Here is a 15,447-nt window from a genome sequence, read left to right as displayed (position 1 = left end):
ACCCTATTTTGTGAGGGATAGGCTATCATCACCCAGAACCACCCCCATCCCTGCCCCCACCCCATCACCCCGCAACATATACAGAGCTGATTCTTGGTTTAGTTTGTGGTTAACAGGGTTGGCACTCTTTCTTCAACTTTTGTTTGAAGGTTTTAGGATTTAAAGTAAAGCCACTGGCCCTGTTTCTCTGCAAGATTATCCTGCCCAAATCTGTATGAATTACCAGTGGCCCTTTCTCGTCTACTTCCCCAAAATTATTAAAGGTTTTATTGTATAATACCTTCACCACATTCCTACCCTGAGAAGTTCTCTCCTGGCTCATTAACCTCCTTCACATGTGAGGGACAAACCTCAGCGTTGCCTACAATTCACTTATAAGAAAATATAAGCTTCTATACCAGGCATGATTTGCGATTGCAGTGCAATTTTCCTATTAAGTCTAGAGTTTATCATTCTTCTCTCCTACACATTCTGGTCTTTCCCTACCCCTTCTTTCCATTCCGCCCCCTTTTTTCCTACCCCCCTCCCCAAGAAATGAACTGGTTTCCATTCAGCAAGTTTAGTCTTGCTTTGGCCAGCTTATTGTTTCAAAGTGATTATAAAGTTGCTGGGCTTGAACACAGTTTATTAATTTTCAGGCATTCATGATGTCTCCCTGTTGATGGTGGTGTGTGCAGGTGTGCACATGTGTACCTGAGGTAACTAACACTCCTGGACTTTGCAACTTTGATGGTGACTGAAAAGATGAAGTCAAAGTTGATTTGATTATTGAAGAATCACATTATTTTAGAGGTATAGAGAATGTCAGAGTCCAACTTTGGCGTGTTACAGATGTGAAAACAGAGGTGGGCAAGGCAAAAAAGACTTGGTTAGGGTCATAGGTTGATCAGTAGAGGGACTAAGGCTTCAGCTCTGAGCTGTCATATCTCAGTCCCCCAAGGCTTTTCCACTCACATAAATTCCCCCTTAAGGGCTCAAATGTGTGAGTGAGAACCCAGGATGTCCACATACAAACAAAAATGCATCACAGACATGTGAACATGTACATGCAGAGAAGATAGGGAGTTATTCCATTTGTAGCTTACAAAACAGAACAGAGAATGTACTGTTAAAATTAGACTAAAACTGCTGTAAGCAGGTTAAGTTCCATCTAAAGAGATCACATTTCCCCACCATACCCCTGCTATCCATTTCCCCCAAGTGGCTCATTAGAAAAAAAGATGGCTAGATTTCAAAAAGCAACTTGGAGAGATTTCTATAGGATTTTTCTTTAATTCAATCAATACAGAGATATCCCTTACTTCCATGAAAATAGCTTTTTCACACGTTTCTGCACACACAGTCACACACACATATAAAACATTGGCAGCAGGTACTTTTAATTTGCTGGAAAATATTTCTAAGAAGTCAAAAAGCTCCAGCTGAATTGCATGCCCTCTTATTGGCTCGCCAGACCGGTTGAGGGACCTGATTGGTCCTTGATCCTGAGGACCGATAAGAACGGCTATAAAATCCCTGGGTGCAGCTCTTGGGCCCCCAGTTTGCAAAAGCCAGAGGTGCAAGAAGCAGCGACTGCAGCAGCAGCAGCGGCAGCAGCAGCAGCAGCAGCGGCAGCAGCAGCGGAGGCACCGGCGGCAGCAGCAGCAGGAGCAGCATCAGCAGCAACAACAACAAAAAAAATCCTCATCAAATCCTCACCTAAGCTTTCAGTGTATCCAGATCCACATCTTCACTCAAGCCGGGAGAGGGAAAGAGGAAAGGGGGGCAGGAAAAAAAAAAAAAAAAAACCCAACAACTTAGCGGAAACTTCTCAGAGAATGCTCCAAAACTCAGCAGTGCTTCTGGTGCTGGTGATCAGTGCTTCTGCAACCCATGAGGCGGAGCAGAATGACTCTGTGAGCCCCAGGAAATCCCGAGTGGCGGCTCAAAACTCAGGTAAGCAGCAAACCCAAGAGCAGTTTCTCCCCGAAAGAGCTGTCCTCATTTGCCTCTCCCTTTTGCAACTGTGTCTGTGAAGGCTGATCTTGATAATAAATGTGCTTCATGCCTGATGGCAATAAACTGCCAGTGTAATCCAATAGCCTTAGGCAGTGGAGCTCCTTTGTTTAATAAATTGCATGCAACTAAACGAAGAAGCTGGACGCTCTGCTGAGGGTATTTCATTGCATAAGCCTAGCCTGATTGCCTGAAATCTGGCACGTACCCTCTTGGAGGGGGAGGGGTGAGAGGGGAGGAAAGGCTTGAATGTTGGCATGCTTCAAAGCGCTCTCTATACTTTCCAGAAGCTGATCTAAGGTAAGACCTGGCTTGTTTGATGCTGTCCCTCTTCCTTTCCTCTTAAGACCCTACCTCTTCACTTCTTGACTTCTCTACCTCTTAAGAGAATACACAGAAAAGCTCCCTCTTCAGACTGATTTTCAGAACCATAGCCCTCAAGTCTGACAAATCCAGGGCGGATTCAGAGAAAACCCTATACATCCCACCCCCAACCCTGCTGCCTGTCTCCCTGCTGGCTCTCTAGGGCTCCATTCAATCGTCCCTGCAGCCCGTAGCCAGAGAGCCCCTGGAAAAAAAAAAAAAATTGTGAAACGTAGCAGCTGTTTCTCCAAGGGTAAGGTCTCACTTTCGTCTTGACTCTTGGAGCAGCTAATTGTGCATTATTTTGGCTTCCGAAGGAAAAGAATCATTAGGAAGCCCGCATTGACACCTCTGCCTCTTGACTTCTCTGGCTCCACTTGTTCCCCTTCCAATACTGCCCTCTGTCCTCCAACTGTCAGCAAAGATCGGATCGCAGGTGTCAAAATGCTGCAGATGATGATCCCCTTGGAAGAGCACAGGTCCCTGCCGAGAGGAGGGCTTTTGCTTCACTTCCTTTTGTACTTAGTTGCTATAGAGATGCAGTGATTCACAATTCGAGCTTGCCTAAAACAATAGCAGCCCTAATGCATATTAAAACTGCTTAAAGCAAAGTTATAATTTAAACCCGTGGAAATATATAATTAGGGAAATGACTTGTAACATCCTAGAGGCTGCGGGTGGTGGGAGGGGGTGGGGAAGACTAACTGAACCATGCTTTTGATCTCAGAGGAGAATCCTGTGGCATGAAGGCTGCAGATCATTCCTTGCCGAGCTGCCTGCCAGAACACCCCCCTTCTGTGGGAGAAAAATTACTTTTATGGGAGATCTTATCCAGAACGTAGAAAGCCTCATGCAAGTTTTTTGCGGTTTTCTTCCAGTCTTGCACAAGGGATGCCTTGGCCTGGTTATTCCACACCTGTGTTTCTTTTTCCTTTTCTTTTTCTTTTTTTAAGGCTTTTAATATGAAAGAGATTATACATACCTCTAAGCACTGTCCTAGTGGAGGGTTGGGGTGAAACATGAACGGATCAGATTTCTTTTTGCCAATATGACCGTAAGTTAAAAGCCTGAAATCAGAAGGGTCTCCAAGTGGACTCCTGGCACAGTCTTCTCTTCCATTTAGACTAAAATCCCATGCTTTTTACTCGGGAGTGCATTTTTCCAAAGCTAGATGGATTCCCTGGCCCTTTTACCTCTTAAACCTGACCACCAGCCACTGTCTCCTGCCTTTCCATGCTTTCAAGTGCTAAGCAATGACCTTTGATTCTATGGAACGGCTTAAAGGCACGGTGCATTTCAAGACTTGAGCCTCACTTCTCCAGACACCAAAATTGTAGGTAATGGTGAAACAGGGAGCCTGTGTCTGAAACAGAGAACTCCCTCCCTGTCCATCATGTGCTCCAGCTCTCATAAGCAAAAGGAGCCTGTCTATCCTCTCTTTCTCATTCAAATGGGTCTATCCATTGCCTCTCATGACAGATTCCTAGGATAAGTTCTTCTGACCCCATGTCCTTGAAATTCACCTCTGCACCCACTTGATCCCACCCAGCCATCCTCACTGTTTGACCCAGAATGGATGAATTTGTCTCTTTCAGCTGAAGTGGTTCGCTGCCTCAACAGTGCTCTACAGGTTGGCTGCGGGGCTTTTGCATGCCTGGAAAACTCCACCTGTGACACAGATGGGATGTATGACATCTGTAAATCCTTCTTGTACAGCGCTGCTAAATTTGACACTCAGGTAATAAGACCTTGACCACTGCTCCCACTGGCTGCTTGTCTTTAACAGTGTGTTAGACCATTGTTATTAGGAACCAGTCTTGTAGGGAACCAGCCCTACTTCTCAGCTTCCCCACTCTAAATTCCCATCTCAGCACGTGTATGCACGAGTGTGCACACACCACACATACGCAGAGGCACTCATCTGGCCAGGAAATAGGTTCTGTATAAGACACGCCCCACTCACTCTAATGCATGATTCTAAGGAGCTAGTAGAGGATGTCTTATAAGGCCAGGGGTGATAAGACATAAAGATTTTTCTCTGTGAGAGGACAGAAAAACATGCATAGAGCAAGGAAGTTCTCTCTGTATGACCAACACACTAGCTTTTGATCTGAATTCTCAAAGTCTCAATCTCAAGAATAGAAAGTCAGATTATGACTATTTTTAAGCTGCAGGATGGTTGATCACGGTTCATCTTTTTTTCTCTAATTTCATTTTGGTAGAGCTCAATTCTCAAGGGAAGCCAGGGAGGTGGGGAGGGGGCTTTTTTTTTTTTAATCCTTAGCCAGGACATGCAATCTTCTCATTGCAAGCATATGCAGATGGCCATGATATGTTACCCAGATGAGCCCCCTTAAATTCCTCCACGTGTATGCCCATCCTCTTTTCAGGTCAACCTAAAGACTTCCCTCTTGTCCTTCCTCCATGGCAGGGAAAAGCATTCGTCAAAGAGAGCTTAAAGTGCATCGCCAACGGGGTCACCTCCAAGGTCTTCCTCGCCATTCGGAGGTGCTCCACGTTCCAAAGGATGATTGCTGAGGTGCAGGAAGAGTGCTACAGCAAGCTGAACGTGTGCAGCATCGCCAAGCGGAACCCCGAAGCCATCACTGAGGTCGTCCAGCTGCCCAATCACTTCTCCAACAGGTACAAACTGAGTTCACTTTTTCACAGTCAGGGGACTGGGAGCAGGTGGCTGGCTGGCAGAGCCAGACTGGAAGGGAGGGTTAAATTGCCACAGTCATGCTCTTATTTTAGCTTGCAGTCTTCCCAGCTTTTGCAGGAAAAAAAATATGTTTGTGATTGGTTGTGACAGTTTAAGCAGCTTGGGCTTTTTTTTCCCTACTGTTATAGGAAAAGTCTTTTCATGCAGCTCATAGAAAGCCAGCCTCATCTGCAGCATCCCTGGGTGTTTTCATTGACCATTTTTTGCCATAAGCCTGAAGGGAATGGTGAAGTTTCTGGAAACAAGCTTTTAAGACATCAGATTTGGCTGAAACCATGACCGTGCAACAGCACAATTGGCCATGACAAAAAAAAAAAAAAGCCCTCTGGTTAAATGTCATAATGCAGATTTTAAATCTCCATCTATTTCAAAAGAGTCCCAAACACAGTCAGAGATTTCACTGGGGAGCCCAGAGCAAGCCATCTCACTTCCCTGGGGCTCAGATTTCCTTTGCAAAAAGTGAAATGGCTGGACTGGACCATTTTCAGGTTTCCTTTCAGGCCTTATATTATCCCATTCCTCTAGTCCAACACTTCCTAGAATGAGTGTGTTCTATGCCTGTCCAGATCCCATTCTCATCTTAGTATTCAAACACCACCCAAGGCCACTGAGCTAGTACAGTAACATCTGGGCATTGTACTTTTCGGTGTCTTTACCAGCCAGGAGTGAATTCCTATTACATGAGACAGCTGGCATCCTCAGTTCATGTGCGTGGCCTGGAAAGGTTCCCAGCAAGAACTGAGAGATGCTGATGGGGTTGGCATGGAGGTATGGCAGGGGCAGTGCAGGCCGGTCAAGTTTAGCCCCCTGTGATATCCTTCAGCCTAAAAACTTGACTCCCAGTCTTGAATTTCTATGATTTTTTGATTCTCCACTCAAATCTGCACATATCCACAATGATCAGTCCTTTGCATGTTACTCTGATCATCTGAGAGTTCTCACAGGCTTATGTGATTAATTTCCTAGCCAGGGGCCACCACCTTTCTTAAGATAGTGGCCACAGCCAAGTCCCTCTGGGGCTTACAAGTGATTTAGTCATGTACATACATGCAACAAAGAACTAATTCCTCCTTAGGGAAAGGCTAAGGTGCCTAACACAAACACTTTGTAAAATTTCTTATTCACCCTTAACTACAGGTGAGTGCCCTTCAGAACCGCAAGTCAATTTGTAAGAATCACTTCTCTAGTCCTTGGAAGTGACTTTATCATGGGCTTCTAAATGGTTTTCTCAGAACAGAAAAATAAAACCATTTCTCTCAAGTGGGCTGTCTCTATATAACTCTTGGTTTTAAATTTCCCCTAGGAAGATTCTTATTGCACAGAGGAAATAGGGGCAGGTCATGGGGAGGGGAGACCTGATTAATTATTGGAGACTTCCATCACCATTAGGAAAAGAAATGAAGAATTCTTAGCCAGACAGGGGCTAAGGACAAAGTATGTGTTTGTGTGGTAGTTAGAGGTGGGGGGAGGGGTGCATTAGCAAAGCCACTATTGCAATTTAGATCCTGAAGGATTCTGTGACAAATCATGATCTATAACACGGCATATTTCCAATTGTGAGGCAATGCTAATCTCCCTATTTCATCTGAAGTAGTGTCTTCCATTAGAAAGGCAGAGAGGTCTTTAGGCAGAACTATATAGCTACTAGACTAGAGGTCCCAACTTATCTAAGAAGAGACTAGTAAATTTTTAACCAGGCCATTATTTCTTCTAATCAGTGCCTTATTTTCAACACCTTTAGAAAATGGTCACAAAGAAAGTCTTCTTATCTCCCTCTTTCATCTTAGGGACTCATTAGGAAAGGTCAATTGGAGAAAAAAAATATGGCCAGCCCTTGAAAACCAGAATCTTCCATGCAACCTTTCTCCAAAAATTTCACTTTAACAGGCTATATTATTCCTGCTCAGGATTGTAGAAATGTGTGGTTCCATGCTGGGCTTGCTTTGCTCCATTGAAGCTGCTCACCTTCCTGAGACATCCTGCTTTCCCAGCCTCTATCCCACCATAGACACATGCTAAGTCTGTGCCAGCTGGCACAGAATTGCAAGAGGAAGTAGTTACAGGTTCATTCCACCTTCCTGTGACTTATCTAGCATGAGATTTGGGGCTGGGAGAATCCAAAAGCCTGTGACTGGACCAGGAGCCAGAACAAGGGGATTTTCCATGACAGAAATGCACCTAGAAGTTAAAAAGGTAGCTGGAGTTTCCACCTGCCTGAATTTGCAAACTATGCTTTCAACCCCGTGGGAAGCAGGCAAAATTGATCAGGCCAGCAGGGTGGTGTGAGGCTTGGGAACCACTTAGACCAACCCAGATCCAGAGTGGGAAAACTGACAAAGCTTCCAACTCTCTAGGGCATGGATAGGGAACAGGAAACAGAAGAATAATATTGATCAAGGGAAACAAAGGACTATTTATAAACCCTCACACAGAACGTTCCTAGGCAGTATGTGTGTATTTGGGTAAGCGTGGCTGAAACAGTAGCTATGGAGAATATCTGATCTTATTCTTTACCAAGAAAAAAAAGGTCAGGGATGGAATTTTCAAAGTGAGAAAAAAGACACATAATTAAAAAGGTACTTTCGGGCTGGGCAATCAGAACCCTTAGCCCACCAAGTCTTTCCAACACATCTCCTCCATCCTCCATAAAGATAAAGAATCTTTTTTTGAGACAGGGTCTCACTCTGTTGCCCAGGCTGGAGTACAGTGGTGAGATCTTGGCTCACTGCAACCTCCACCTCCTGGGTTCAAGCAATTCTCCTGCCTCAGCCTCCCAAGTAGCTGGGATTACAGGCGCCTACCACCACACCCAGCTAATTTTTGTATTTTCAGTAGAGACAGGGTTTCATCATGTTGGCCGGGCTGGTCTTGAACTCCTGACCTCAGGTGTTCCACCCACCTTGGCCTCCTAAAGTGCTGGGACTATAGGCATGAACCACTATGCCCAACCAAGAAAGGAATCTTCTTAAGCAGTCCTAACTACCACTGCAAAAGAGGAGATATAAGCAGAGCTGCTCTATTTTTTACAAAATTTAAAAGAAAAATGTGTATTGAATCCCTAGAAACAGAGAATGTCATAGTTGGAGATGACTGCAGAGGTTAACTAGACTAACTGCCTCGTTTTACTGATTAAAGAAGAAAGGCTCAGAGAGTAGAGTGACCTGCTGAAGGTCACACAGCTTGTGAATAACTAAGTTGGGCTTAGAATTCATGTGGCCTTGAGCCAAGCTATTTGATTTCTACTTCAAAAATGGCAGCCAGCAAAATCTGCAGGAAATAGCCAGAACCCAAAAATAAAATACTAAGCACAATTGAATATATGTGAACCATGGTAGTCCACAATTAAATTTGTGTACTTTCTCTCTCAAAAGGATGGACACATCCTACCAATAACTGTAGGAACTATAAGACTGTAGTACAAGAAGGTGCTCACTAAATAGGTGATGATTGCTAAGCCAACTTTTGCTGGAGACACAACCTCTTAAATAATCTATCACACTTAATGACACAGGAAAGAGCTATGTCATTGGCAAGCATGATCCCAGAGGTAAATGGCTATTCCAGCCCTCACTGGACAGGCACTGGGTTAACCTATTGCTCATACTGAGAAACTGGTGACATCAAAGAATTCTAACAAATTTTCCAGCATTTGAAGAACTACTAATGGAGACATGGACTTTTTTTTATATTCTAAAGAGCTTTCTCAGCCTGCCCTTGTTGAGTTAACAAAAGCTCCATGAGGGAAATAGGGTAGATTCCAGTGGGGGTGGGTGGTTCTCACGAAGAGCCCTCAGGCTGGCAAGGGTCATTGTCAAGAAACACCAAAGTCAGGTATCATATCTGAGCCAGCAGACAAAGTGACAGTAAAGGTAGAAAGGTAGAACCCCTCCAAAAAAGAGCAGGCACTCTGACAAAGTGGGGCCTGAAGGAAACGTATGGCCCTGAAGCTACAAAGCTGGCTACAGAAGTTTAATTCCCTTAAGGGTACTAGACTTCTTTGTCTAGACAAAAGCTTTCAAGTCCTTCTAAGAAAGAACTTGCATTTCTTTTTATCCCTTTCTAGGGAAAGATTGTATTTTCCAGCCCATTTGGGGACTCATCTGGCATGAACAGCTCTTTCTAGAAATGGAAGGGTTAACTTCTAAGTTATAAAGTCCTTATTGGAGGGATGGGAGATCAGAAACCAGCTACCAGGATCTAATCACCCTCTGAAATAGACACGGCCATCCAAGGACCCAGGTCCTAGCAGAGCCCAAGAGCTAGGAGATGCCTGGAGACCTATGTGGGTGTGTAGATGTCAGAAGCTGCTGGTGCAAAGTTGTTTACTCTATGTTTTTCCAAAACTGGTTTTCTCCCCATTTCCCCATCCAAAGGAGATCTCCTTTGACTCATGTGCTTTATAATTCCAAAGAGCTGGAAAATGTTCCTCTGTGCCAGAGAGTCCCGATTTTAACCACCTCTGGATATAATTCTCCCCGGAGGGAAGGGTTTTGCCAGGCCTGTGTCAGCAACCAAGACACTGCACTTGCCTCTCAGTCCCCAGCTTCCTTCTGCTGGGCCACAGAAGGGTGACCATATCACCTCATTAGCCACGTTCCATGCTATTTACCATACATCTTTGAAAGAACCTCTCTGGGGGGTTAAGTTATTCTGGAAAGATGTTTGATCCTGTGCACTGTACAGTGAGTTAAAAATAAACAGGTTTCTTTTCACGGAAGATCCAGTGGCCCCAGAGATCCACGGGCTCCTCTGAGGAAAGGTTCTCTCCTTATAAATACTGCAGGTCACTGTCACCCAGAGTCTCTTATTAGTGAACACAAAGCTAATGGGCTTTGACAACTCAACCACCACCGCAAAATGGACCACAGGCATCCCAATCTAAATTGGAAAATACCTGAACTGTCTTCCCAAATAACAGGACAAGTCATTGATATGCCCTAAATATTAGACAGTTTAATCCTTTCCAAGCCACACAGCTTAGCTACATTGCTGGGGGGTGTTTAAAGAATTTGCTCCAAATATGAAGGTAACTGATACCAAACATAAGGGGTTTTGGTAAAATTTACCAAAACTACAGTTAAGTTTTCTTCTAGGAATCACTACTTATTGAAGAGAATTATATTCTTAAAACTCCATTTCCTTAGTGGCTGCAAAATAAATCAACAAATGTGCAGTGAGCAGGCAATGTAGCACAATGGCACTGGGCCATGAGGAATACAAAGAAGGACACAAATCCTGCCTTCAGTAAGCTTACAGTCTAGTCAGGGAAAGAAAGCCATCACAAATGATGGTGAACAAAGATCTATAAATATCCAAAAAGGGAAGAGGTTAGCAAACCCTGGTACAGTAGGAGAAGGATTCATGAATTATAGTAGCATGAACCCTTAAAAACCACCAATATTTCCATTTAAATAGCCTTCTTGCCTAGGATTTGGCCTTCTAACTACAATATACCTTTGATGGAGGGCTGAAGATGGAGTCAGTCAATATCTTTTATCAGAGTTGCCCAAGTATGTGATATGGGAATTAGATTATGTAGAAAAATGCATGGCACACAGAAGAGGGGGCCTTAGATGAAGTTTCATCAGAAGATGCACACATCTGCACACACGCACACACACACACACACCCCTGTGCCCACGCACCAAAAAAAAAAAAAAAGGAAAATTACAAAAAAGCATCAAAATAATTACATATGCATGTACAATGGCTACTAATCTCAGTGTTGAGCATTGGACTCACCTCATTCTAAGTTGCTTCAGCTCATCCACCTTAGTTTCTTCTCTACAAAATGAGAGTTGAACTAGTCACCAAAAGGTCTCTGTGGTCCCAGCTAGCTCTGTAATTCTGTTTCTAAAATTGTCAATCACCACAGTCAGCCTGCTCTTCAAAGTGTGATCTAAATCTCCTGAACTCTAAACATGAAGACCTGTCTTGCATTGTGTGATAAACCCTAGGAGTAGATGCATTAAAACTAGGGAGACACAGCACAAGGGTTAGAGAGCAAAAGCCACCTTCAACTGATGAACTGTTGATGTTTGCATGGTCAGGCCATTAGGGACTCGTGTTGGCTAGAGCCCGGGTGAAAGCCTGTGTCCTGCCTGGCTCTCACTGGATGACTACCACATGCACTCTCTTTCTTGATGCAGATACTATAACAGACTTGTCCGAAGCCTGCTGGAATGTGATGAAGACACAGTCAGCACAATCAGAGACAGCCTGATGGAGAAAATTGGACCTAACATGGCCAGCCTCTTCCACATCCTGCAGACAGATCACTGTGCCCAAACACACCCACGAGCTGACTTCAACAGGAGACGCACCAATGAGCCGCAGAAGCTGAAAGTCCTCCTCAGGAACCTCCGAGGTGAGGAGGACTCTCCCTCCCACATCAAACGCACATCCCAAGAGAGTGCATAACCAGGGAGAGGTTATTCACAACCTTGCCAAACTAGTATCATTTTAGGGGTGTTGACACACCAATTTTGAGTGTACTGTGCCTGGTTTGATTTTTTTAAAGTAGTTCCTATTTTCTATCCCCCTTAAAGAAAATTGCATGAAACTAGGCTTCTGTAATAAATATCCCAACATTCTACAATGGCAGCGTTCCCACCAACAAAATCCATGTGATCATTCTGCCTCTCCTCAGGAGAAAGTACCCTCTTTTACCAACTTCCTCTGCCATGTTTTTTCCCCTGCTCCCCTCAGACCACCCCCAAATACAAAACATTCATGTAACTCTCCAGCCATTGTAATTTGAAGATGTGGATCCCTTTAGAACGGTTGCCCCAGTAGAGTTAGCTGATAAGAAAACTTTATTTAAATGCATGTCTTAAATGCTCATAAAGATGTTAAATGGAATTCGTGTTATGAATCTGTGCTGGCCATGGACGAATATGAATGTCACATTTGAATTCTTGATCTCCAATGAGCTAGTGTCTTATGGTCTTGATCCTCCAATGTCTAATTTTCTTTCCGACACATTTACCAAATTGCTTGAGCCTGGCTGTCCAACCAGACTTTGAGCCTGCATCTTCTTGCATCTAATGAAAAACAAAAAGCTAACATCTTTATGTACTGTAACTGCTCAGAGCTTTAAAAGTATCTTTAACAATTGTCTTAAAACCAGAGAATCTTAAGGTCTAACTGTGGAATATAAATAGCTGAAAACTAATGTACTGTACATAAATTCCAGAGGACTCTGCTTAAACAAAGCAGTATATAATAACTTTATTGCATATAGATTTAGTTTTGTAACTTAGCTTTATTTTTCTTTTCCTGGGAATGGAATAACTATCTCACTTCCAGATATCCACATAAATGCTCCTTGTGGCCTTTTTTATAACTAAGGGGGTAGAAGTAGTTTTAATTCAACATCAAAACTTAAGATGGGCCTGTATGAGACAGGAAAAACCAACAGGTTTATCTGAAGGACCCCAGGTAAGATGTTAATCTCCCAGCCCACCTCAACCCAGAGGCTACTCTTGACTTAGACCTATACTGAAAGATCTCTGTCACATCCAACTGGAAATTCCGGGAACCAAAAAGATCATCCCTATGGGCTTGGACCACTTACAGTGTGATAAGGCCTACTACACATTAGGAAGTGGCAGTTCTTTACTCGTCCCCTTTCATCGGTGCCTGGTACTCTGGCAAATGATGATGGGGTGGGAGACTTTCCATTAAATCAATCAGGAATGAGTCAATCAGCCTTTGGGTCTTTAGTCCGGGGGACTTGGGGCTGAGAGAGTATAAATAACCCTGGGCTGTCCAGCCTTAATAGACTTCTCTTACATTTTCGTCCTGTAGCACGCTGCCTGCCAAAGTAGTCCTGGCAGCTGGGCCATCTCTGTAGGATCGTAAAAAAATAGAAAAAAAAAAGAAAAAAAAAAGAAAGAAAGAAAGAAAGAAAGAGGGAAAACGAGCTGGTGGTTTGATCATTTCTGCCATGATGTTTACAAGATGGCGACCACCAAAGTCAAATGACTAACCTATCTATGAACAACAGTAGTTTCTCAGGGTCACTGTCCTTGAACCCAACAGTCCCTTATGAGCGTCACTGCCCACCAAAGGTCAATGTTAAGAGAGGAAGAGAGGGAGGAGGGGTAGGACTGCAGGGGCCACTCCAAACTCGCTTAGGTAGAAACTATTGGTGCTTGACTCTCACTAGGCTAAACTCAAGATTTGACCAAATCGAGTGATAGGGATCCTGGTGGGAGGAGAGAGGGCACATCTCCAGAAAAATGAAAAGCAATACAACTTTACCATAAAGCCTTTAAAACCAGTAACGTGCTGCTCAAGGACCAAGAGCAATTGCAGCAGACCCAGCAGCAGCAGCAGCAGCACAAACGTTGCTGCCTTTGTCCCCACACAGCCTCTAAGCGTGCTGACATCAGATTGTTAAGGGCATTTTTATACTCAGAACTGTCCCATCCCCAGGTCCCCAAACTTATGGACACTGCCTTAGCCTCTTGGAAATCAGGTAGACCATATTCTAAGTTAGACTCTTCCCCTCCCTCCCACACTTCCCATCCCCAGGCAAGGCTGACTTCTCTGAACCAGAAAAGCTATTAAAGTTTGTGTGTTGTGTCCATTTTGCAAACCCAACTAAGCCAGGACCCCAATGCGACAAGTAGTTCATGAGTATTCCTAGCAAATTTCTCTCTTTTTTCAGTTTGGTAGATTTCCTTTTTCCTTTATTTTCCTTTTTTCTTTTTTTTTTTTTTTTTTTTTTTTTTGCTGTGACCTCTTCAAACCGTGGTACCCCCCTTTTCTCCCCACAATTATATCTATATATGTATCTACAATACATATATCTACACATACAGAAAGAAGCAGTTCTCACAATGTTGCTAGTTTTTTGCTTCTCTTTCCCGCACCCCACTCCCTCCGACTCCCCCTTAAACTTCCAAAGCTTCGTCTTGTGTTTGCTGCAGAGTAATTCGGGGGCTGACCTAGACCAGTTTGCATGATTCTTCTCTTGTGATTTGGTTGCACTTTAGACATTTTTGTGCCATTATATTTGCATTATGTATTTATAATTTAAATGATATTTAGGTTTTTGGCTGAGTACTGGAATAAACAGTGAGCATATCTGGTATATGTCATTATTTATTGTTAAATTACATTTTTAAGCTCCATGTGCATATAAAGGTTATGAAACATATCATGGTAATGACAGATGCAAGTTATTTTATTTGCTTATTTTTATAATTAAAGATGCCATAGCATAATATGAAGCCTTTGGTGAATTCCTTCTAAGATAAAAATAATAATAAAGTGTTACGTTTTATTGGTTTCCCCCCATGTCTTTCATTGTTATTCTTGAAAAACTTATTGAATGAGAATTCCTGAACATGAACCAAGACTGACTACTTTCTTTAAAGTCACTAATTGTCAATATGTAAATTTGACATATTGTTTAAATCAACATTTTCTAAGTTTTTTAAAAAGCATTGAGTAGCTCCCATTATTCTCACTGATGATATCCCAAACTCCTTGCAAAATTGGAAGAAGCTTTAAGGTCTGCAGGCTGCTCAACTGTAAGACCCAACTTTCTTTCTGTTCAGTGACCTCTACGCTCGCGCCACATAGGCAGCTCTGGGAATGACTGGGCTCTCTCCCTTCCAGGTCTTTTATTTATGCTATTATCTCTTTCTGGAAGATTTTTTTCTCCATCCTTCACCTAGACTGAAAGCATGATGGGGAGAAGCACGTGTCAGTCACCAGTGTGTCCCCAACACTAAAATAGCATCTTTAATACTTTAAATGAATGATTTAGAAAGAGTTGGAAGAAGGGGAAAAAGACAACTGAATCAGTGTGACAAGGGAGGCAGATAGCGCTGCAGTTAAAACAAAAGATTTGAATTCTGGCTCTGTCATTCATTAACCACATGATGTCAGATGAGTTTCTTAATCTCAAAACACATCAATTTCTCCCTCTATAAAATGGGGATTGTGACAGTCATCTCACAGAGCTGCTATGGGGAAATAAAACAAGTGAACTGCTTACAACATTCCCAATACACGATTATGCTCAACGAGGGTCAGTTGGTATCACACAAGTTGTGACAATGAGAGCAAAAGCTCCCTATCTCAGAAAATGGTCAAAGACTACACAACAGAATGACGGCTGGGTCTTGGAGGATGCTTATGAGTTTGGTCACATAAAAAGGGGAGCTTCGGTGGCATAATTTTTTTCAAGAGACACCTTATATGAGACACCTTTAATTGTGAAGGTTATCTTCACAATTAAATAATAATTTATATATATAAATACATATAAAATTTATATATATAATATATACAAATTAATAATAATTTTTCTCAACATCATTCATTTCTAGCTCCAAATTGCATTTTCCCGA

The 15,447-nt window shown here is 43.0% G+C and overlaps 1 protein-coding gene across 1 annotated transcript; it reads left to right on the top strand.

The window, feature by feature from the left end:
* The first annotated feature begins 1,538 nt into the window (after nt 1-1,538).
* Nucleotides 1,539-14,372, top strand: STC1 (stanniocalcin 1). Its single transcript, XM_005562852.5, has 4 exons — nt 1,539-1,935; nt 3,954-4,096; nt 4,790-5,001; nt 11,230-14,372. Exons 1-4 carry the CDS (start codon nt 1,818-1,820, stop codon nt 11,498-11,500), a joined length of 744 nt encoding a protein of 247 aa, XP_005562909.1. The 5' UTR covers nt 1,539-1,817; the 3' UTR covers nt 11,501-14,372.
* The last annotated feature ends 1,075 nt before the right edge of the window (nt 14,373-15,447 follow it).

The sequence above is a fragment of the Macaca fascicularis genome, chromosome 8 (genome assembly GCF_037993035.2).
Source record: "Macaca fascicularis isolate 582-1 chromosome 8, T2T-MFA8v1.1".
Lineage (NCBI taxonomy): Eukaryota > Metazoa > Chordata > Mammalia > Primates > Cercopithecidae > Macaca > Macaca fascicularis.
This window is presented reverse-complemented; position numbering and strand designations above follow the sequence as displayed.

Coding starts and splice junctions, on each gene's coding strand:
- STC1 (XM_005562852.5), top strand. CDS start 1,818: ATGCTCCAAAACTCAGCAGTGCTTCTGGTGCTGGTGATCAGTGCTTCT. Junction 4,097..4,789: donor CTGCTAAATTTGACACTCAG/GTAATAAGACCT, acceptor CCTCCATGGCAG/GGAAAAGCATTCGTCAAAGA. Junction 5,002..11,229: donor CCCAATCACTTCTCCAACAG/GTACAAACTGAG, acceptor TTCTTGATGCAG/ATACTATAACAGACTTGTCC.